Source organism: Antedon mediterranea, chromosome 9 (assembly GCF_964355755.1).
Source record: "Antedon mediterranea chromosome 9, ecAntMedi1.1, whole genome shotgun sequence".
Classification (NCBI taxonomy): Eukaryota; Metazoa; Echinodermata; class Crinoidea; order Comatulida; family Antedonidae; genus Antedon; species Antedon mediterranea.
The window spans coordinates 7503523-7527784 of NC_092678.1; the positions used below are offsets into that span (position 1 = coordinate 7503523).

At 31.9% G+C, this 24262-nt stretch overlaps 1 protein-coding gene across 1 annotated transcript in view; it reads right to left on the minus strand.

Annotated features, from left to right (window-relative positions):
* Positions 1-1620: 1620 nt before the first annotated feature.
* The window catches only part of LOC140058579 (uncharacterized), a 30731-nt gene continuing 8089 nt past the window's right edge, over positions 1621-24262 (minus strand). The window contains exons 3-15 of the mRNA XM_072104258.1: positions 21347-22645; positions 17733-17942; positions 16952-17044; positions 13801-13926; positions 11943-12155; positions 11009-11131; positions 10271-10379; positions 9797-9932; positions 9451-9499; positions 9107-9219; positions 6159-6305; positions 4424-4523; positions 1621-2325 (exon numbers count right to left, since the gene is read on the minus strand). Coding sequence (XP_071960359.1) covers positions 2179-2325; positions 4424-4523; positions 6159-6305; positions 9107-9219; positions 9451-9499; positions 9797-9932; positions 10271-10379; positions 11009-11131; positions 11943-12155; positions 13801-13926; positions 16952-17044; positions 17733-17942; positions 21347-22645 — 2865 coding nt within the window. The 3' untranslated portion in view covers positions 1621-2178. The remainder of the gene's footprint in view (positions 2326-4423; positions 4524-6158; positions 6306-9106; positions 9220-9450; positions 9500-9796; positions 9933-10270; positions 10380-11008; positions 11132-11942; positions 12156-13800; positions 13927-16951; positions 17045-17732; positions 17943-21346; positions 22646-24262) is intronic.

The following is a 24262-nucleotide window of genomic DNA, read 5'->3' on the forward strand; positions in this document are numbered from 1 at the left end:
AGAATCCAGCGATTAGACCCTAATTACACGTAATGATAAATTGAATAGGCCTACACTTTCAAATTAGGATGGTGTTCGGGTGAATAAAATATATTTTTGTTTGCATACGCATCCAACAGCGAGTAACTCGTCAATTACAGGATGGATAAACTATTTCATAATTTTTCATTTGAGACTTAGGGAGTGGAGTTGAAAGAGTCGTGAGTTACAACCCTTGCACTATTAGATCAGGATTGAACCCTGGACCTTGGGATTGAAGCCAAGCATGTTAACCACCAAGCTACAGCTCCACTAAAAAAGAAAATGTGTCCAGTAGTTTATAAAAAATAAAAATGAATTATAATATGAACATTGTTTAGAAAAGAAAACTCCAAATTAGGCTATATGGGTTATTTTTATAATTTCAAATATTAACACATTTTTAAAGTTATTATTTCTATTTCTATCATTTTTATTTTTTCTTTTTTGTCTTATATTTAAAAACAAACATTTAGTTTAAGTTTATATTTCTTATTTTGCATTGATTTAGATAAACTCTTACTATATTGTATTGCTTTAGCATTTTGATTATTTTCACATCAACCCAATGTAAGAACTTGATTAATCTTCTTTGGCGGTCTTTCAGTTTCCATCATCTACTTTCATTATTCTAATTTAATCTAGGCCTACTAATCTCATTATGTTGGGTTTCTTTTCCATTTATAGATACCTTTCGGCCCGACCTAGTACAAAAAAATACGCAGATATCGCGTTATCAGACATACACTGCGCACGCTCAGAACCCAACGAAAAGTCAATCTGAATTTGAAAACGCCATTATACTAGAACTTCTTAACCTTCGACATCGAAATAATATCTATTATACAAATTGTTATTATTATTGGTATTCTTTGACTTCTTCGAGTATGCATATATATTTCAATTGCTGATACTGTTCTTGATATTCATATTGATATATATAATACGATATACCAGGAAAGAGTGAAATTACTCTGATTAATTTTACTTTCATTAATTTCACTCTTGCCTGGATATACTATATATATACTATTCCTATATTATATTATGTTAAAGGAAACAAATACATTTTTATTTGAAATGAAATCAAATAAATGCTGAAAAATAATTAATAAAAATCAGGAAAAAAAATTTAAAATAAACAAGACAAAAAAAGACAAAACAAAAATATTTAAAAAATAAACAAAATAGACAACACAGAATCGGTATAAATTCACAAACAATAATGTTTGTTTTAACTTCAAATTTAAAATTTCAAACATGTGGTAAAAATAATTTTGAAAGCATCGCTCGAAGCATTAGATTTAGCTATCTGTCAGAGGAAGCACATTTTAAAATAAAAAAATCTTTACTCAATAGCGTTAAATTTTATTTCCTACAAAATTGACATTATTGGTAACTTTTTGGCAGCGTGTACATTTTTAAAGCTTAAATCGACATAATGAAAGAACCAGGCAGATTGTACTAAACTGTGTTGGCATGTTTAACAGACTCAATAATGTTTACAATTTTTTTTTTTTTTAGTAATAATGTATGTTGGTTTAAAAACAAGAAAATAATAATATTGGATAATCATCTAAAGCAAAATTTCTGATTACAAGACTGGAATTCATTGAATAAATTATTTACATTCATTCCTACATTTTGGACATGTGATAAAACTCACAAAAGTAGTATAAGTGTTTACATAAGAAAAATAACATGTACGTGTTATAACAAACATTTAAAGTAACTTTGCAATTAAAGTGTTCATCAAAACTAGAAATAATAATATAATTGGCAAAGTTTATCCACAAATCTAAAACTATTGAACTCAACTCCATGCATGAAAAAAAAAATAGCCTATACCTCTGAATGAGCAGTTATGTAAAGATAATTTATTCTTTAGGATGAGCCTATACTATAGGGTTAGCCACCTATATCAAGGGTGAGCCTAAACTTTAGCTGAGCTGAGCTGAGCCTGCACTAGACTTAGGTGAGTCTATACTTCAGGTTGAGCCTACAAATCAGGGTTAGCCTAGGCCCTATACCTCAAGGTGAGCCTACACTTTATGATGACCCTATACTTTATGTTTCAGTGTAGGCTTATACATTATACTGTACTGTCTTATGCCCATGTTAGTACACTACAGGTCTATATAAACACAAATTGAAAATATTCTAATCGCCAAGCCATTTGGTGATACTTGTTGGTCCGAGTTCTCTCCATTCCTCTTTGCTAATGCTCATGGTATCAAACACGGACAGTGGTGCTAAAATGGTAGCACCATTGTATGCTGCATGATATCGCTCTTGCGCTGCATGGACCTGGTGCATGGAAAGTTAAAGAAACAAAAAGAACAATTAACAATAATTAGTAATGAAACAACAAATGAATGTGTCCTAATTAAATTTGATGTGATACAAACAAAATCAAAGTGTAAATTTAAACGTGCAGCTTGGTCTTTTGGAAAGTTAGACAATACAAATTAGTAATGCAACTACAATGAACGTGATTTCAATTTAACACAAGACCATAAAAAGTACAGTAATTAAAAAAAAAACAACTTAGCAGTTAAGTGCATGATGTGAAGTTAATTATAAACAAATAATTAATTAATAATTTCTATTTAAAAAGAAATACTACTGAATATATAGAAATTAAAAGTATAAAGTTGATTAAAATTATGAAACATTGATACAAATAATGTAATGTAAAGTTTAAAAAATAAATTAACAACAATATTTTATGGTTAATGATTAGTTATCTTTACACTATCTCCTCTTATTATGTTATATGAATGTTATAATTAGGTTATATGCATGATAATGCATCTTGATTCTCTCAGGATCTTTATTTTAATCTTGAAATTAAAACATTGATGAGTACGAAAATGTGATCTTAGAATTAATTTTTGTTGGTAGAGTTAAAATTAATGTTTGTTGGTATAGTTATTATTGCAAGTGAGAAAAGCAATTAAGTGCAGTCACAAGCCACATAAGTCAGTGCCAACACCCTTCTAAATCTAATTTTTAAAAACCCACCACGCCCACCTTTCTAAATCAATATAGACTAAAAAAAAACCGTCCTCAATTTGCCCAATGGAAAGATGTCAAAATGTTATTACTAGGCTGGTGCTAGTCATCTCGTACCCTTGGCAGCTTGTACCCAACTTACATTACAAATACCAAAATACTAGGTATGTTTGTTAGGCATGCTACATTACTATGTTATTGCTTATAGCCTATGGAAACTACAAAGAAAAAATCACCATGGGAAAGATAGCATGACCAAGATCGAGGTCACTCAGATGAATAAACTGGGTTTTGATTTTCCAAACTAGATCCGTATGTATGAATCTGGAACAGCGATCATTATTTAAGATTGCTTCCTGGGTTTAATATAATTGTCTTTCCCCAAAACTAGGTCATGGCCATCACAGATTATTAAATATCCCAACTTATTTCAATAAAGAACTAAATCCATTAGGATGCGTAGAAGAGTTTACTAAAAGGTTAATTTACTAGGAAATCCATTGTAAAATATTTAATAACTGTCTTGTTTTAGATGCTGATTGTTTTGTGTTATTATTACAACCATAGAGATAACATCATAAACTAGAGGGAAAACTAGGTAGATATGGCCAACAAAATTTATCAAATGCATTGTATTTAATTTCCACAATTTAGAAATGTGAGAGGGCCTTGATTCCCTGTGTAAGGTACTTTAAAAAAAAAAACAATTTTTTTGGTAAATCACATCAGATAAGTACTCTATTTTTGTCGTTTCATTCCATTTTTTAACAGAGTATTTTTTACATAATTTTTGTTTCTTTTTTTTTTGTTTTTAGAAGATTTACAAGATGATTTGCTATTTATAAATAATAATATTTCATGAGGAACAAAATTAAAAACATATTTGTATCAATAGAATGCAGTTTTAATAACCCTATTTCAATAATGAGAATGGTAAAAATCTTAGGTTTTGCCTGATATGAGGTTCATTTCAAACCGTCAGATAGAGCATAGGTTTTATAGTTTAATATATCTTTCTATGGGCGGCAAATGGTGTATGGAAATTTCTTACATATACAGTATTGTCACAATCGCAACAACCAATTTACAACATGAGGTAAAATTGAGTACAAAAGTGTTCTCATTAAATCCCAGTTTTTGTATGCTACAATATCAAGAAATGATCTTTCCAAACCTACTGAGCTTAATTATGCCACAGTGAAAGTGATTTCAGTACAATAAATATAGTTATTTCAGTAGAATAATGTTTACACGACCTTTTATGTATGATGTTTGCATGCAACTCTTCCCCACCCCCATCCCCCTATTACAAACTCTAATCAATAAGTTTACTGATAGTAGAAATCAAAATAAATTGGATGGTTACTTTTAAAACATGTTATTTATTTACCTTTATTGTTGCAGACTTGGGAAAAATCTTAACTAGTTCTCCCTTGAGGCGTCCTGCCAGGCCTGGTAATTTGGTGCTTCCTCCGCTTAAATAGATGCTTCTGTTGAGACGAAAGTAATATGCTTGTTAGTGAAAGGCAAAACTGTGGGAAAAGTGGGTACAAATCAGCAATGAAACTTAAGTTAAGTATTAGGAAAATCTGGAATTTAGATTAATAAAAAAAGTAGTGTAGTGTAATAAAAAAAATTGATTCATTGTAATGCAATATCACACACACACACACACACACACACACACACACACACACAAAACATGGTTTATGGTTCATATTATATATAAAACCAAATTTGCCAAAATAAATATTTTGTTTGAAAAAAAAACATAAATCCTTCTTTTTAGAAAAAATTTTTTTGCCAAAAACTTTACAATCCCTCTTTCAAATAAATATCAAATCATACTTCAGCTCAATCTTGCCTCTTAAAAGAGGCCTCTGTTCTTCGTGTATGGCAGGAAAAGCTGTCATTGAATCTATTAACCTACACACATTTTCACTAACAAAATAACCATAACCAATTCCACTAATCTAATCCACTAACTAAACTACCGTAACTAATTCCACTAACTACATATTATGTTTACATTAACTAAACTACAGTTAACTAATTCCACTAACTACACATTATGTTTTCTGTTATCCAAAAACTACAGTAACTACTTCCACTAACCTATACACACGTTTGCACTACCAAAGAATAACAAATTCCACTAACCTATTATGTTCACACTAACCAAGCTACAATAACTAATTTCACTAACCTGTGTTTAGACTAACCAAATTAAAAACTAATTCACTAACCTATTATGTTCACACTAACCAAGCTACAATAACTAATTTAACTAACCTATATAAGTGTTTAGACTAACCAAATTACAAACTAATTTAACTAACGTATTATGTTCACACTAACCAAACTACAATAACTAATTTAACTAACCTACACATGTGTTTAGACAAACCAAATTACAAACTAATTTGACTAACCTACATATGTTTACACTAAGAATACTACCACAAATTCCACTAACCTATTATGTTTACACTAACCAAACTACAATAACTAATTTAACTAACCTACACATGTGTTTAGACTAACCAAATTACAAACTAATTTCACTAACGTATTATGTTCACACTAACCAAGCTACAATAACTAATTTAACTAACCTACACATGTGTTTAGACTAACCAAATTACAAACTAATTTTACTAACGTATTATGTTCACACTAACCAAGCTACAATAACTAATTTAACTAACCTACACATGTGTTTAGACTAACCAAATTACAAACTAATTTCACTAACGTATTATGTTCACATTAACCAAGCTACAATAACTAATTTAACTAACATATACATGTGTTTAGACTAACCAAATTACAAACTAATTTTACTAACGTATTATGTTCACACTAACCAAGCTACAATAACTAATTTAACTAACCTACACATGTGTTTAGACTAACCAAATTACAAACTAATTTTACTAACCTATTATGTTCACACTAACCAAACTACAATAACTAATTTAAACTAACCTACACATGTGTTTAGACGAACCAAATTACAAACTAATTTGACTAACCTACATATGTTTACACTAAGAATACTACCACAAATTCCACTAACCTATTATGTTTACACTAACCAAACTACCATAACCAATTCCACTAACCTACACATATGTTTTCTGTTATCCATTCCACAGGCTTTGATTGATTTAGCCACCAGTAAGTGAAGACCAGGATGATCCTTCCCCCAAAGCTCAGGGTGGAATAACCCTTCAGTACTCCGGAATCTACCATTGTCAACTCGTACATGTCTGTAAATATCAAAAAAGTTAAATAAAATAAAACCTAACTTTTTGGCAGAAGCATAATAAAAAATTGAGATTTTCAATATATGTCTTTAATTGAAGTAACAAGATCAAAGTGACTATTTACTGGATTTTAATATATAAACTAAATACAATTCATAATTGTTTAATAAATTGTATAAATGAAAAAAAAAATGAAACAAATTTCACATCCAGGATTTGAATTCTTTTATGATGATGATCTTTAATGTTAGCTATTTTGTGATGTATTGAAATGAGAATAATAGTTCAGTCGTTTTTCACACATCTCAAAACACTTGACACCCACAATCATAACATTTCAATAGAAAATTCCTTTGAATGCAAAATTTGTTTTTAAATAAATAAAAATAGCAGCAGCTATGCAGCTCCAAAATGTGATAAAAAAGGGAATTTAATGGTACTGTACAATTTTATTTGGCCTAATCATAAAGCTCTGTATAACTCTCAAACTTGATGTGAAAAAAATGGACACGATGATGTCATATTTCAGCACATCGTTTTATAAAAAAGTTAGGTCCCCGATCTCATGTTGGTCAATCTCAGCTAAACGACGTTGGTATGTTAAAAGTCCAAGACTGTGTCGAATTTCTTAGAGTCTGTCATGTTTTTAAAATATATAATCATTGTTGTCCACCTTATTTATGCATTCGTTTTATTAAAATTTCAGACAGTCATAATTACAATACTAGGGGATGCAATTTTAATTTTAGAATCCCAACTATCAAGCCAATGGCACATGTGACCTTTTTTTACAATGCTATTAAAAAATGGAATAATTTACCAATTAACATTAAGGAATCACAAACTGTTTTTTGTTTTAAAAGTAAAGTTAAAAAGTATCTACAGGGACGTTCACTAGCTCTAGAAACTATTTAATAAGCGCTTCTTCTTTTTTCGATTGTCCTCTTTGCTGTTTTTTGTAATTTTTATTTGTTGCATTGTTTGTCTTTTTTGCTGTTCTTTCAAAGGACCTCATTGGAAACAAGTCCGTAGAGGACTTTTATGAGTTATCCTTGGCATCCTTGTTTTATTTTGGTATTTTTATATTTGCCAATTTTAATTGTATGTCTGTGATATTTTATGTACTGATGCCGAAATAAATCAAATCAAATCAAATCAAATCAAAATCACACTTTTTTTTAGGAAACTAGTTTGATTGTGTAGACAAAACATTAGAATGGTTCTTGAAATGGAAATGCATGTCATAAATAGAAATAATTTAAAAGGTAGCTGTTTTAGCTGGTTTATAATTCTATGATGATGACAATGCATTCATTATGTTGAAAGTGAAATCTTAATACAAACACGATCACTTCCTGTGAGCCTTGTGGTGGAGTAAAGCCAAACTGATCCACTGGGACCAATGGATGAGAGGTGTGCCAACATCTAATAACTGTCCATTTAGGGGTATGATCTAACTCACTCAAAGGTGCTTTGCAAAAGTCGATCATGTCATCTGACATTTTCGCATACACTCATAGCTCTGATCATTTAAATGCTTAATAATCAAGGACTGCTTCACTAAGCCTGGCAACAGTACATTATATACACAACTGACTTAAGTTGCTTAGAGAATACTAACAATCTGCATTGAGTTCACTCTATCAATCAAAGTTCTGATTTTTACATGCATTAAACTTAGTTAAGTTACTCATGTATAAAATGCGCCAATATTTTAGGACTGCATAATGTAGAATTAAAATCAGGACCTCCCTGAAAGCCTGTTACAATCTGTTTTCCTTTAACTTTTAAAAAAGCCACAGCTGACGTGATCTCCTCAGCCAAGTAACCAGTCACCGATGGATTTCATAAGAACTAAGCTATTCATAATTGCATTTAAAATAGTTTATCTTCTGAAGTAGTACAATGAGATGCTTTTACTTTTAAAATCATTCCATACAGAGCTTTGTTTTCCTTGCCATTTGAATGGTTGATTATACGTATCATATGCTGACCATTTGGATTTGTTTCAACATTTTGATAATTTTGTCCAATGACTGCTACAAGTTTAAAAACTAATATGTAGTGTGTACTGTTACGGTTATACTCCCGTCGGAATTCCTAGTCATATATTTTGTTAATGAGACCACACAGTCTGCTTTCCATACATGAAAAAGATTTTTTAGAATATTTGAACGACATACTGGTCCATAGACCATTCCATTTTTCAATAAATCAAACTATTCTATCCATTCAATCTAAGCATTTATCATTTGTATAACATTAAGCTATACTCTATTGACCTTACCCTGGCATAAGTAGAATCCAGGACTGCTTGTTCAGTTGACTATGATTTGTCAGGCCTAGCCTGTTAACTTTAATCTCAACATTCCCAGGCACATGAATGAAATATTCCATACATACTTTTTTTTCCATTCTTATGATACAAGTTAACCTAATGTCATTGGTTTTAGCCTTTAAATGTGATGAACGTTTAACCTCCTCTGGTAAAACATTGGCGGAGCACAATTGAGACAGAGCCAATTTTAACTTCGAACATGTTACAAAATATCTGCATATTACAGCTGTATAACAGTTCGAGTCCACATAATCTTACCAACAATAAACTCCACATAGACATATATTAAGTATAAACCAGTTTGGCATTGTAAATTTATCCAAAGTTGTCTCTGTACTGTGTCACTAAATAACTGTACTATAACTGTATGCATAAATAGATTAGCAAGCCAGACACTACTAAATACAGTATACTGTACGAAATACAATTTAGTATAGGCCTAAATTTTGTTGACATTTTCACTTACCCAAACCCATCAGGTACATGATAACGATCCAAGTCCACCAGGGTACTGCATAACTCTGTGTCTACACTGCAAAATTGTAGTTCTGCCTGGTAATTTTGTGCAACAAAACATGCCTAAAAATAAACAGAAAATTGTTAATATCATTTTCAAACACACATAAAAACATATAGATTTTATATAATGGAGGAGGATCATCATTCTGCGGAGGAGGATCATCATTCAGTTGATAAGAACCCTCATTGTGTTCATGAAATGATGATCATCATTCTCTTGATGATTGACATTCAGTTGATGATGATAGGATCTATTGTTAGTTTGGCTAAGTTACTATGCAATACTCGTACCTTTTCTTTGATAAACCTGCTTATGTATGATTCTACATCAGAGAAATATCTGAAAAGATAAGCAAATAAGATAAAAAGATTTAAAATATATAATTTTATAGTAAACATTAGACTTTTGTTATAAAAGACATAAACAAATCTAGAATTATGTATCGACATCTTGAACATTTGTACATAGCAAAGGTTGACATCCTAATGGCAAGATGAGGGCAGCAAAGCATTTGAAAAAGTGCAAGTTGGCAGAGAAAGGTCAAAACTCATGCCTTCTCAGTATGCACCACTTCACTCTTGCTGTTATATTCTGATGATATAAATCTCAATGTACACTATAGCAGAGCCTACTCACCTGTGACCCTGTTCTGTTAATAGTCTGGTAAGGTGCTCCGTAATCTGCCGTCCCCCAAATGGTAGCCTACTAACACCTCCTTCAACTATGTATCCATCCACTATTGGCACAATATCAATTCTTTCACCTACATTTACTATAACAAAAAAAAAGTCTTTAAAAAGTAATTCATACAGTTTGTACATGATTTATATTGAAGCTCTAAGTCATTTGGGATTCTACAACCTGCAAGATCTTAGAGCTTTTGGCCATATTTCCAGACTGCAAGAAAGATGAATTTTGGACATTACACAAATCTTTTCTGTTTGTCCCAAGAAATTAAATTATACAAAAGCAACAAAAAAGGACATACAGTATTATAGCACTCTGTCCTATTGTGTTATAATGAAATTATTATTATACACTACTGGTGTCATGAACTTGTTGTCAATGCTGTTTTTTCTCATCCCTCAATGCATAGCCTAGAAATCTTACCAACAACACCAGACGTTGCTTTGTAAGAGTATAGCGCCATCAATGCTTGTTCTTGAATGAAACATCCTTCCACGTGGAATCTTTCAAATAAAAGCTCTGCAAGTTTTTCCTGTAAAATATAAATACAAAGACATATTTTGCAGTGGGGTTTCTAAATTTCATGAAAAACTACTCTTTTGTAGGGTTTGATTTACTGTAAACATCAACATTGTGTGTCAACATTTCTAAAATTGTGATCATCAAAAGACAGAATTGTATTGAACATAAACTTGTTTTCTAAAGAGAGGTACTATTTTTTTAAACTTTATTTTATTCGGAATTATATTTTTTCAGGGTCTCTGGGTTTAACCAGTGAGTGATCACAGCCGCCAGCCACTGATCACATTATTGGCCTATCAGATATGCCAGTTGAAGTCACACGTCCCCTACTCATTCATGCACAACTACGCCCATGTTCATCATATCACCTTTCTTCTTACACAATCTTTGTATGTAAAAATTGTATACATTTATTAATAGAACAATATCATAAAAAATGTACTATAATTTAATTCAGATTGATGTGGTTTAGATACTAAATAGCATAATTGAACAGATGTAAGTGTAACAATACAGTGGCCATTTTAAGGAGTCCGCTGTCATGTTGGTATCCCTTTTCTTGCTCCTAGTTCACTCTTTACTTAATTATTTACACTCTTTGGTATTTCTATATTTTTTATTAATTGGTAGTTCACTCACCAGAGTCTTTTTACCAAAGTTGAATGGCGTGATGAGAAGCGTCGTAAAAGCAATCGGATCAACTTTTAATTCTGTGTACACATAATTTAATAAACCTTCAACGACATCTAAATTTAGTGTAAACTGTAAAACAAAACATTGGATTAAATAATTAAATTATTTGATTATTGAATTTCCTCAAATGTATCTATAGTACCAGTGAGAAAATCTTTATTGTTAGAGAGAACATGCATCTGCTCATCATTCTGTTGATGAGGATCATCATTCTGTTGATGAAGTATCATCATTCTGTTGATGAAGTATCATCATTCTGTTAATGACAGTCATCTTTCTTTTAAATGAGGTACATCATCCTGTTGTTGATAAACATCATTTTGTTGATGAGAACGAACCTGCATTTTGTTGATGAGGAATAATTCTGTTGTATGAGGGTCATCATTCTGTGGAAAAATCTTTATTGTTAGAGAGAACATGCATCTGCTCATTCAATTCTTGGGTCGGAGTAAACAACTTCAAGATTCAATTTTTTGTCACATAAAATTTAAATGTAATTTCTTTTTCAGTGGTTTCAAAATAAAATACAAATAAAACACACAATTGAATAAACATAAGTATGACAAATTTACATTACTGTATACTAGTAGTATACTGTAAGTATAAATGAATGTGTCATCATTTGCGGTAAAAATATGGTATGCAAGAATCAATTTGATTGGTTTGTGATTTGACATTTTTGTTGTTTTTCTTGTACGCTATTCTGATACCTTTCACCTCCAAACTCTAAATCGGTGTGTGGTTTACACTAGCTGCTAGCATTACCTAGTGCATACCTAGGGAGAATTATACAATCTCCATTGGTCTGAACAGGCTCTTAGTTGAATAAGGGCAATAACAATACAATGTGTCCAATAGGTTACAAATTGTGAACGCCTACCTTTTCTTGTTCTAGAAGAGGTTTTAATGGATAAACCACTTTTGAACTTGCTCTGCAATCTGGGTGGAGTGCATCAAACCCATACACTTTTCTGTCTTTATTTTTCTTGTGAGTTGCCACCACACATGGAAAGAAGAGTTGCGGGGTGGGGTTGTCATCTGTCAGCACTCCTGCTCTTACTGCTGAACTACCAAGGTCAATAATAACAACAGGCTATACAAAACAATAACACATTAGAATACTTCATCTGTAATATGCAAATAATATAAATCAGGCTGCAAACCATTGTGGACTTCAAACTGAATGACTTTCTACTAGTATTCAGAAGTCTTTTCTGAATTGTGTACAGTACTTTTACATGAGAAACATAAAAGAATCTACAGTAAAATAGTCCCATTTTTGGCACTGCATTATTAAAAATATTATTAATGCACTGCAGCTAGAACACAAGAGGGCAGCAATATGATTTGAGCAAGAAAATCTTCCAGTTCATTGTCCAGTACAGTGACTATTTAAAGTTTATATGTATTTTTTATAATTTAAATGAACAAAATAAAAATATCGTTCATCAAAGTACTACCAATATCCATTTTAAAAACCCTTAAAAAAAGACAAAATTTGTCAAGAACACAAATTTGGCCGTATATAACCATGTGCAAAATTTGAAAGAAATCCATTTTTGTTAGTCTGCCACTATTTTTGATATTTCTTTGATTCTTACAGACAATGGCTCTTAAAGTTTATATGTAGTTTTTAAACCAGGAAATCGCTTCATCACTTGCATAACACATTTAATCTCTACCTTATAAATAATGTTCAAAAAAAAGAGAAATATTCAAAAATAAGATTTGTGTTCTCTCATATTTCACCATAATTATGAAACCTTAGATTGAATAAACATCTGCATTCAAGCACAAGTCTCAACTACTGCTGGAACTCTTTATGTATGTACTCACATGTTTACTGTTTCGCATTAAGGCCAATTTACAAAGAAGAGTGGTAAAGGTAGTAAAAATATAGAAACTATATGTTATTCCTTATGACCATTTACATACAATGCAGACAGCGTTTTCCGCTTACCGTTAAGCTCGTCTGTGTAAATTGGTTGGGTATACTGTATAATATTGTTGGGGATTTCAGATTTTGTTTCTTGGCTTTCAATTTTTTTTTTCAATTTAAACAGATATGTTTTACAATACCATGGAATCTCCGTAAACAGACATCCTCAAGACTGAGTGAGAAAAGTGCACATTTACCAGAGTTTTGACAGATTGAAGACTACATGATATTTCTTTTCTCTGCATTTGAAACACAGTTGTCTAGTCATTTACATGGTAATTCAAGGTAACTTTCTTACCTGATTCTCAGTGATGTATCTCAACATATGACAATATTCCCCCAGTAATCTCAGAAATATTTGATAATAAAACATCTCATTTTTATCACACTCTGTGTTTCCTGTATCATTTCCTTTGTTTGGTCACCTAGGTAGGGGTCCGGGACCGCGACAGAACGAGAACGGATGGGGACCCTCCAAAGAAATTGCATTTTATTTGTCAGGCATTTGTATGATTTGTTTTTATTTTTTTGAATGCGCCTTGAGCACTCTTGAGTGGTATGTGCGCTATAAAATCCTGTTATTATTATTATTATTATTATTATTATCATGGTTAGGTTATGGTCTATGATACTAGGAAATACATGTGATATTAATACCAAATATTGCAATGATAAAATCTAGATACAACACCGAGAACCGAGTGTTTAACCATCCATTTTAAGTTCCTTTTATTTTATTGGTTTTGTAAACAAGGAAATGACCAAATTTATTTTTTACTACAACACCATATGAACCTACCTTTGTGTATCTTCTTGATAAGGTTGCACCAATTCCTCCACAATCTTTAGCCTCAGCAATCAGAGCTTTCCTCCAATCTTCAAGTTCTGTTTTCGTTCCACACCTCAAAAGCAGCACCCTACCTTTCTAGAGATAAATAGAATTTGTAAGATTTTGTTATTTAACTAAATTATCAGCAATTGTCAATCATCTTCTTTAAATATGCTACTTCCGCGTACACAAGGAATTTAATGATACGTGATAGCAAACTAGCGTATTTAGGCCATGTTTCCGCAGCCAAAAATTAATCGATAAACTGCCTGTGGAAACAGGGTTTAACCGATTCTGCTCGAGAAAAATTAAACAATAATATTATCTAATTCAAATCGGATAATTATCAGCTAAACGCGATAATGTTTAACCTTGCTGCATTGTGATTGGGCACTCTGTAATGACTGATGATGTACACTTTAAAAAAAAAATTATTACCTCATTGGTCAAAAAATTAACCAATCAATTTTGTTTTGGTTGCGGAAACACGGCCATAGACACAATTAATTCAAAGCTTACGAGTAAATTCACCTTGTACAAAGCATTGTGTGGATGCTCATGGGAAGTAATTTCATGATTGACGTAACTTTATCTCAGATGTGAGGCCATCTGAACATAATACATGATACATAGATAGTTTTAATTAATTTGACTTAGTGAACATACTTTAAACATGAACTTTCCAATTGTACAACTTTGTTATCATATACTTTTTTGCCAGTCAGTGGTTTCTAGATTTAAGGACATGTTTTGTTTTGTATAGAGACCACTGATCATTTTGAATAAATAAAATTGCATACTTTCTAACCACTCATACTTCATTGAATGTTATGTCAACATATCTACAATCCTCAATTCATCATAATTAATAATCCAAATGACGAATACAATTAGTCACTTGTGTGACAAACTTACTTCTTATTTGAATAGTCTATTTTAATAGCATGTCAACACTAATGTATTGCTCATTAATTTCCTTAATTAATGACAATGATTCTAATAGAATATTAATTAGCAATCAATCACATAACAACTTTCGACAACACAAGTTGAGTTTAGAAGGTTATCCATAGGCATTCTACACTATGCTACTTAACATAAAGCATCACGACAAGACAAATTTGAATTGTGACTAAGTGCTGTAGATAGGATTGAGTAATAAGCACTGAAATTGAATAAGTTCTGCAGTCAAATAAGTGAAATAGTAAAAGTAAAAAAAGCACTGTTACAGTCTAATAAGTGCTGTAATCAAATAAGTGACACAGTTAAATAAGTGCTACGGTTAACAAAAGTGCTGCAGTCAATTATGCAACACAGTTATAAGTGCTGCAGTTGAATAAGGGCTGAAGTAAAATAAGTGCTGTAATCAATTAAGTGACACAGTTAAATAAGTGCTACAGTTAACAAAAGTGCTGCAGTCAATTATGCAACACAGTTAAATAAGTGCTTCAGTTGAATAAGGGCTGAAGTAAAATAAGTGCTACAATCAAATAAGTGACACAGTTAAATAAGTGCTACAGTTAACAAAGGTGCTGCAGTCAATTAAGCAACACAGTTAAATAAGTGCTGCAGTTGGATAATGGCTGAAGTCAAATAATTAAGTGCTACAATCAAATAAGCACTACAGTGAAGTTCCCACGGTCAAATAAATATAGTGGAACCTTAAATTAAGTACCAGAAAACTGAATGCTATAGTCAAATAAGCACTGAATACTTTGTAAGAAATGTAGCACATCATTTACAAATACTTTCTATTAATAGCTGTCAAATTCTTAGTAAAGGGTCACAGAATTGATGTGTTAGAACAGACAGGATTAACTTATAAAATTCACATAATTGAAAAGTTTCATTTGTTGAATTAAATGTTTTAAAACCAGTTTATAAGATAACAGCGACTGATCATCAATTATAGGTTAGAAATTTTCCGAGAAATGTTCTGGGGCTAAATGTGTTTAAAATAAAAAATGGTATTTTAAATAACTCAGAATTTAGGTTATTTGTGCATATGTAAAATATTATGAATTTTGTTTTTTAATATTTATTTGATAGAATGTTAACACCAGATGAACTAAAAAAACACTACCAAAATATGACATAGCAGAGATTGTTTCAGAAGGGGTTCAACAAATTTTAAACTATAGTTTATAGGTGGTTATATAAAAAGAATTATCTGTAAAATCAATAGTTTTAACCTGAATATTTAACCTTTCGATAGAAAAAATAGATGCTTACAATTTGTGCTGAATTTATCCAGAACCAAGTGTAGGCAGCGGGGTTTGTAGGGTTCTACAGAACCTCCCCTTTTCCATAGTGCCCTTGAAGCTAGAGACAAGCAGTGATTTTTTTACCAGCAGACAAATTATTTTCATCTACTAGACTACTATCTTTTCATCAGTTGCTTAGGCCTACGCACGCCTGCACTTTCCACTTTTTGAGGAAGTTTAAATGCTTTCAGTTGCACCTGCTAAGTCATGGCTACAAACAGCAATTAGTATAGAAAACTGGAATGATTACTTAGGCCTAAACAATTTGTGTCTGGTGATTGTTCTGATATGACTGAACTTTTTAAACAATAGAAGTTCTGCAACCAGATGTTTGAAACGACATGTTGAATTTTAGGGCACGTGATAATTCGTAACAACCAGAGACATTCTCTAAAATTTGAAACCATTATACAATGTTTGGCAAAAAGCCTCAATTATATTAAATGTGTTTTAAAACAAAATCAGAAACTTTTTTGATAATAAGAAAACAATTTGATTGTAGAATGTTGCATTGTAAGTGTGTGAGAGTCGGCTATGTAATAATTTTACATATTCTAGAAATCAAAGCGTTATGGCTACACAAATTTGGTTTAGACTCTCTCTAAAGTCATAATACAATGGCCTACAATACAATTATCTCAAATACGGAAATAGTCGCCTATTTTGTAGGCAGTTCTCAAAACAAAAACCAACATCTTAACATCTCATCAACAGAAAATGTAATGTGAGTACAGCATCTTGCCTCAATACCGCTTTTACACTGCAAGCAAAAGTTCAGTGTTTATTGGGAATTGTGCACAACTTTGGTTAGTGCTGCAAAACCGATAAAAGTTACATTTTATTTCTACTAAACTTACCGTATCTGTTACTTCGATTGCTTTACTGCCTATATCGTTAACTCTTCCACCAACTAGTTGAATGTAACCTAAAGATTTTCTTGTTTTATGATCCTATAAAAAGTAATAACATTTATTTTTATGGTAGTGGCATAATTGAAAGAACATAACCTCCTGACCACACAGACCTTAAGCTGATTTTCCACTAGGCGAATTTATTCGTTTCGAAGAGAAAAAAAATCGCCTACTCTCTTTCAACTACATAAGTGAATATCTGCGACGTTCATGTTCCTCACATAGTTGCCGAGCATTTCGATTCGCATGAGTGCTCATGAAAACATCATAGCTCATTTCCTGAGCTTTGATTGGTTGCGCAATATTTCGCTTCGCAAAAAGTACAAACAATTCGAACTACAATTCGTCGAAGAAGGGAGTATGACAGACAGAAACTCGAATACGATTCACGCGAACAAATTCGCCTAGTGGAAAATCAGCTTTAGTGCTGCTGGTCTTACTATCAGCAATAATTCCAAGCTTAGCAAAATTTCAATTTCAACATCTCAGCAATAAGTGTTTATAGCTTAATCTCAACAATCAATAAGATTGGCTTATTAATCTCAATGTAGGCCTGTCTTAGAAACCAATGATGGTTTCACCAAATCTCAATGTAGGTCTCAGTTTGGCTTAAATCTCACTGGAGCATCTTAACAATCAGTTCAGCTTGCGCCAAACCTAGTAGAAGACAATTCAGCATTAAAAAAAATTAACAAAGATATAAATACCTCATAAACACAATAAATACCTCATAGTAGAATAAGTTCCCTTCTTTTGCACGAAAGTACCGCTTTTTCCACTTTTTGATAAATGACGCCCTCCTCCTTCCCATTGGTAACTTTTCCATGTACCCTTCCATATTGACCACCTCGCTCCGGATCTTGGGCTTTTCTTGGACATGAGGATTGAGAGGTGTGCGTCTTTGAACATTTGTAAATATATCTTTTAATAAAGGTACCTAAATAAGAAAAATTGTAGAATTATAAAATCTACTATAATTTGTTTAGTTTAATATCTAGATATATTAGAATAAAAAGAGATGAAAAAAAATATAAAAAATATAATATGTATTATATTTAGTGGCATAGCCAAATATGATGTTACAGGCAACATTCGTTTTTCTACAAAATGAGCAAAAATCGTCATGCTAGGCTAGTTAGGCTTATTTACTTTCATTTCTGCTATTAGTCTAGTTTTAAAAGGGCACTTCAGATATACTGTAAGAAATAGGGGGTTCATTGAACCCTTGAACCAACCCTACCCCGATTACAGGCTAAATGTTCACCAAATTAATTATCTAATTATTAAAAAAGAACAGGAATTATAGGTCAACTACATTTCAACTTCTATTATAGTGAAAACAATATCTCTACCACGTGACACTTTCAAATTGCTTCCCTTTGAATAGGATAATAGTATCAAGTGAAATTTTAAAATTTCTGGTAAAATGTTCAACTCTTAAGATACTGTAAATTCCCCTTTTGATTATAGGTATAATTTAATTTCCTTGTGTTCTCTTCATGTTTGTCGATACATGTCAATCATCTGTGTTGTGTTCCTTATTGTAGAATGATAGAAAGAATAAAAGGGTAAAAAAATGCTTTTTAATGAGTGTGAAAAAACGAAAGGACAAACATCATCATTAACATGAGTGGTTGCACTATAAATTAAAGGGGTTGTCATAAAGTACACTACTCAATGGCTGAAAGGTAGATTTAATATTTTTTCGTAATGTCTTTAAATGGTATCTCCAACTTTAAAATGTTGTGCTAGAGGACTTTTTGGTAAGATAGGAATCCAGAGTTTCAATGACAATGTACAAACGCTAACCGGTAACTGTTTGTAATAAAATATAAATTGATTTCTTCTTTCAATTTATATAATTTTTCCAGAATAAGTCCTCTATAATTTTCATAAATGAGGTCTTATTGCTTCTGCTGTGAAAAAGTAACTGATTAATAACCGTGTAAATAAATTATCTGAAATTTCTTGGAGGCAGATATAGGGCAAATTTTCAATAGCCTGTCAAGTGGCAGCATAAAAATAATGGTTAAAAACCTCCAAATTATTGGGGTTATCGTTCAACATAATTTTAGATAAATTTTTTGAGCGGCTGCTGTAGCTTGAAGGTTTGACCGCTTGATACATTTTGGGTAACTTTTTTTTTAAATGACCAACCACTAATTTAAATGTTATTTGGGAGGATCTAAAAACTATTTTTTCAAAAATAAACGGCTCTGTTTGTAGGCCTAGCTAATATTGGATTTAAAAAGAAAAACATTTTAAACTAAAGTGTACTCCGAGAGTACAAACCTCTGCCTACTGTAAAATTCTCCAACAGTAAAAAAGTTTGTTGTGACCTGAACTTATGACCTTTTCCCCTCAAAATCGAACGCGTCCGAGCTTTTGGGGCATAGATCATTGTGGCCCAATTTGGCCAGATTCGGATGAAAACTGTGGCCTCCAGGCTGTACCATGAATTTCTGCCAAGAAGTTGATCAACCGATTGAAAAAAAAAATCTTGTAATTCTTTACAAGTGTGAACATTGAAGTGAAAGTAGAAGGAAACTTTATTATGTGGATGATAAAATAATTCATTATTATGTCATCTATAAATAGGTATCATTTCATTTTTAATAAACCACCAATACGTTAATACAGGTCAATAGCTATTGAGGACGAAATAGTGTAATAATAATAAAAGATTTGATAATATTATAAAGACACGCATAAATTGGAATTTTATATGTATGTATGTGAATTTAATTTTTTTGTCTTTGTTATTTAATAACACTAGACCTGCAATCTCTTGTATTAAATGTGTATTCTAAGGTTAATTATGAAAACTAGAGAAAAGCAATGCACTAAAATAAGTAGCTTGCATCAAAAGTTCTCTCATAGACGTTTCTATAGGCCTAGCTTAGCTTAGTTTTGTAGGCCTAGCTGGTAAACAGTGGTACATACGAACATTGTCTGCTATAGGCCTAGCCTGATGTTGTCTCGTTGCTGTATTAATTGTATTTCCTTTTTTTGAAGAATCCGTTAAATATTTTCGCTGTAAAGTTACGGTTCTTTTATTTGTTTACCGTTTCACATGATCGCTCGAAATGGGTGCATCACATTATAGTACAATATGAAAATATCAATCTGTGCGCAATGCATAATGGTATTTATAGTGGGCCACTAAAATTATTAGAATCGACTTATTTTTCACATTTTTAACCGTTAAAGACGAAAAAAATATTGCAATAGTCCATATAGTATTTATTTTTACATAAAGTGTAGTGTGTGACCTTAAATTAGGTAAAATGTAGGTCTAGTGTCTTTAACCTTATTTATAGAGGGTGGCCCAAAATAGCCAATAGGGCCTTCATATAAACATATAAAACAAGCATTATAAATACAACAAAGCAGGAAAAAATCACAAAAAAGAATTGAAATCACTATAAATATTATAGGAAATATTGGAGTACAAGTACAGAAATGTCAGCAATTTTGCTTGTTATTATTAATATTTATAAAAATATTTCTTTGTAATTGTATATAATTATTAATGATATATACTCAGAGATTTGTACCTTTTTGTCATTTGCTGTAACCTAACGGACTCATTTTCTTTTCTTCAATCCTTTTAATGTATGATGAAAAATGTTAAACTTCAAATTGTATACAAATTGCAATAAAGATTATTGATTGATCTTATTGTTTTTGCATTTTTTTAAATCATACCTTTCTATGTATATAAAATCAAAACTAAAGTGTTAAGTAATAACATTATATTAATTGACTTGTTCAATATTATAGGCCTACAGTATATTTTTGTTCAACCTTATAATATTAAATTAAGTTCATCGTTACGTTTCCAACCATGTTTCCTTTTCCCAATTTATGATTAATTGCTAAATGATATGGAAAATAACTTTTTGATAAAAATAGCCATTTTATATCAAGGTTAAACAGCGTATGATTCACCGCTTTCCTGCAGACTAAATGCTGTGAGAACCGTACCCGGCTAAAATGGTTAAGTTCACTACATAATACATTGCTACAGTAAATTAAAAGAGGATTTATATTTCTACTGTTTAAATAATAAATGAAATAAATAGAAAAAATAAAGAACATTTTAGAAATAATTAATAAGATATAAGTTTAATAGTAGTAGTTGTTATTTTGTTATTATTATATACTTTTTATTTTCTATTTCATTATAATACAATAGTACATGTACATAAATAACAATAATTTTCAAAACAATCAGTACAGTAAATATATTGTATTGCATGAAAAATATTAGTGACTATTAATAAAATAATAATAAAGTTTAAAAAATGGAAAAAAAAACAAAATGTTTGCGATACTTACAGGATTCCATTTTTTGACGTTATCCTTCTCTTCCAATTTCAGTTTGTCTCCTTTATTTTTCCCGTCAAACTTAATTGGTCCGTCGTATCTATAAATAGCATCATCTATTGGCTGTTCTTCAATAGATGTGTCGGCCAGCATGATAAGAGATTTACGTTCAATCGCTTCGTACTTATTATCAACTAAAACGGATGCATACTCATTATCTAGCCAGGAAGTACTATCTCCACCTGAGCTCTGATCGTTAGTGTGCGTATCACTTCCCGGCAGGACAACCAACGGCTGCGAATCTAGTAATTCCTCATCGTCAGTTTCATGTCGGACATTCTCATACTCCCCATTAGCTTCCTCTGTCCCACTTTGAAGTTCAACATCGTTATCAGGTTTTTCATACGTTGATTCGTGATCGGAAGTTGGGAAATCACTACCTTCATCGGCATTCTCATAAGGACTGTTGTCTTTATCAGAGCACCGGTAGCCACTTGTGTCATTCGAATCTGGATCTTGGTATGGTTGTTCACCATCTGATTGCCGGTCAATATGTGGATCATATTTTAATCCCATGCCGTTCAGTTTTGGCAGTTCATATTGGTTATCAGCATTGTTTGGGTCGTCGCCACAAACCTCTGTGTAATCACCAGACAACGTTTGTAATTCTTCACTCGTTGGTAAAGACGTACAAACTGAACTTAATGTACTAGTCGGTGTTGGAATATAATTATTGCTCCTGTTTGTGGGAGACTTTGGAAGAGAAGAAACGTCAGGAAGATCCACATCGGCAGATAAATCTTCCAATTGCAAACCATTAAGTCCATGTTTTATTCCATTCATATCTCGCAATAATGAAGAATCTTTGCTTTGTTCGGGAACATAATTTGTTCCATTTGTAAATTTTAAAGGTTCATTTCCAATTGTTTCGCTCTCTTTCCGAGCAATGAGATCATTGACGGAGCACTTTGGCTCATCTTTCTTTGTCATGGCAACCTGCATGGCTGTAACCTCTGCAGCTAGATTATTCACAAAATCCTCACAAAACTTTAAGTCGGACACGCCTATCTTTTTAGGCTTTGGTTTCGTTGGAGGACCAACTTTTTTAACAGGGGCAGGCTGTTCTTTTACTGTAGGTGGAACTTTTTCGATGCGTAATGGCGGTTTTTCTTCTTCTAAAGGTGAAACCTCAGAGTCATCACTGTCTTGATAAGATGTGGTGAAATCATCCGAACTATGCGTGTATTCCTCACTTATTACTGAACCAGTGTCAGATAATATACTGTTGTTTTCCCATTCGTCGGCCATAAGCTGAAAAACGATTGGAAAAAATAGTTACTCCATAATACTATTAAAAAAATGTCCTCACTTGCTCTAGTACTATTATAGCTGTGGTAAATGGGACTCCATTAATATCAAAATACTTTTTTAAAAATAGTTCTTTACATAACCATTTTATTTCTAAAGGCTGAAGAACTGAGAGATTAAAGATTGACCTTAATTCTACAAACATGTTGGTACACCAAGAAGGTTAAAAACTTCATAAACACAATTTTAATCCTTACGTTAATGAATTAAATTTATAACTTCAAAAAATGTTTGTAAATCACAAAAAATGTTTTCTTCCACCCAAATTTGATGAATGTGTGATTTTTATTATATTTATATTGTATTTTTATGTATAATTGAATAAAATAAACCAGTGATTTAGTTCAGATCCATCGAAATCAGAAAATGTCAATGCTAAAGATAGGACAAGTTTAGCACTTCATTTTACAATTTTTTTATCTCTCCTATTTAAAACTCCTGGATCTGTCACTGTGTGCACCACTCTATCATGAAGTGAAGAGCTTTTGAAGCAGGACGGCAGGATAACTACTAGTAGATTGCAATTAGGCTCCACCTCGATGGTGCATGCGTTTTATGTTGTTCAGTTGACATTAATTCAATAACCTTGAATTTCAAAGAATGAAAGGGCAATCTTCACATGTCAGTAATCATCATTGTGCGGTGTTCGTCCTACCGCCTTATTTCATAAAATTTATTTAAAGCAAGGAAGTGCACACCCCGATCACCGAAAAACTCTTTGAATAGTGTACCAAGTTTAACATGCAATGTATGTACATTGCTTTATGTCCCATCCGAAAGAATTTTGCATAAGGAAACAATTATTATGGCACAGACAGACTTGAACCCATGTCTATCACATATGTTAATCCAATCCGTTATCAGTAAACCATAACTCTCTGGTATATTACAGCACTCAAAATTCCCAGAAACATCAAATATTACCAAAAAAAAAACATCACACCAATAATTCCTCTACAAGTCTAAGCCAGAGTCTACATTCCCAATGGGATCCCATGAACTTCCGCTACACTGGGATAAAAACACTTCACTTTTCCAGGTACTGAGAAAAATAAAATGCTTTGCAAATGATGACAAACATTATATATAAGGAGTTGATTAGCTCATGACTGCAAGATTATTACTCCAGAAGCATGTCCATGTAAAACTGAGCTCTAGCCAGTTGCGTAACACAGGGAAATTGGTTCTCAAACGCTGGGTAGTTGCACTGGGGTTGCTCAAGCTTTTGGCCCTTGAGTTAGCCAGTGAGTGCTTATAGCCGCTATGCCACTGGTTCTTGCAAATTGCAACAGTGGGTTCTGAATTTCAAAGTGACTTGGGCCTCTCACTACTGTAAATGTCAAACTGTCGCTGCATAAAAGTTATTAATAATTTTATGGTGATAAAAAAAAGTTAAACCTAAAAAAAGTTAAACCTAAAAAAAAGTTCTTCGAAGGCAAAACCAATTATAAGTATGAGTCAGTTACGCTGTATGATTCACGCCCATTTATAGAACTAAATACATATAGGCCTATGTGTGTGTTTATTATACAATATACTTTTAACCAAAGTAAGAAATCA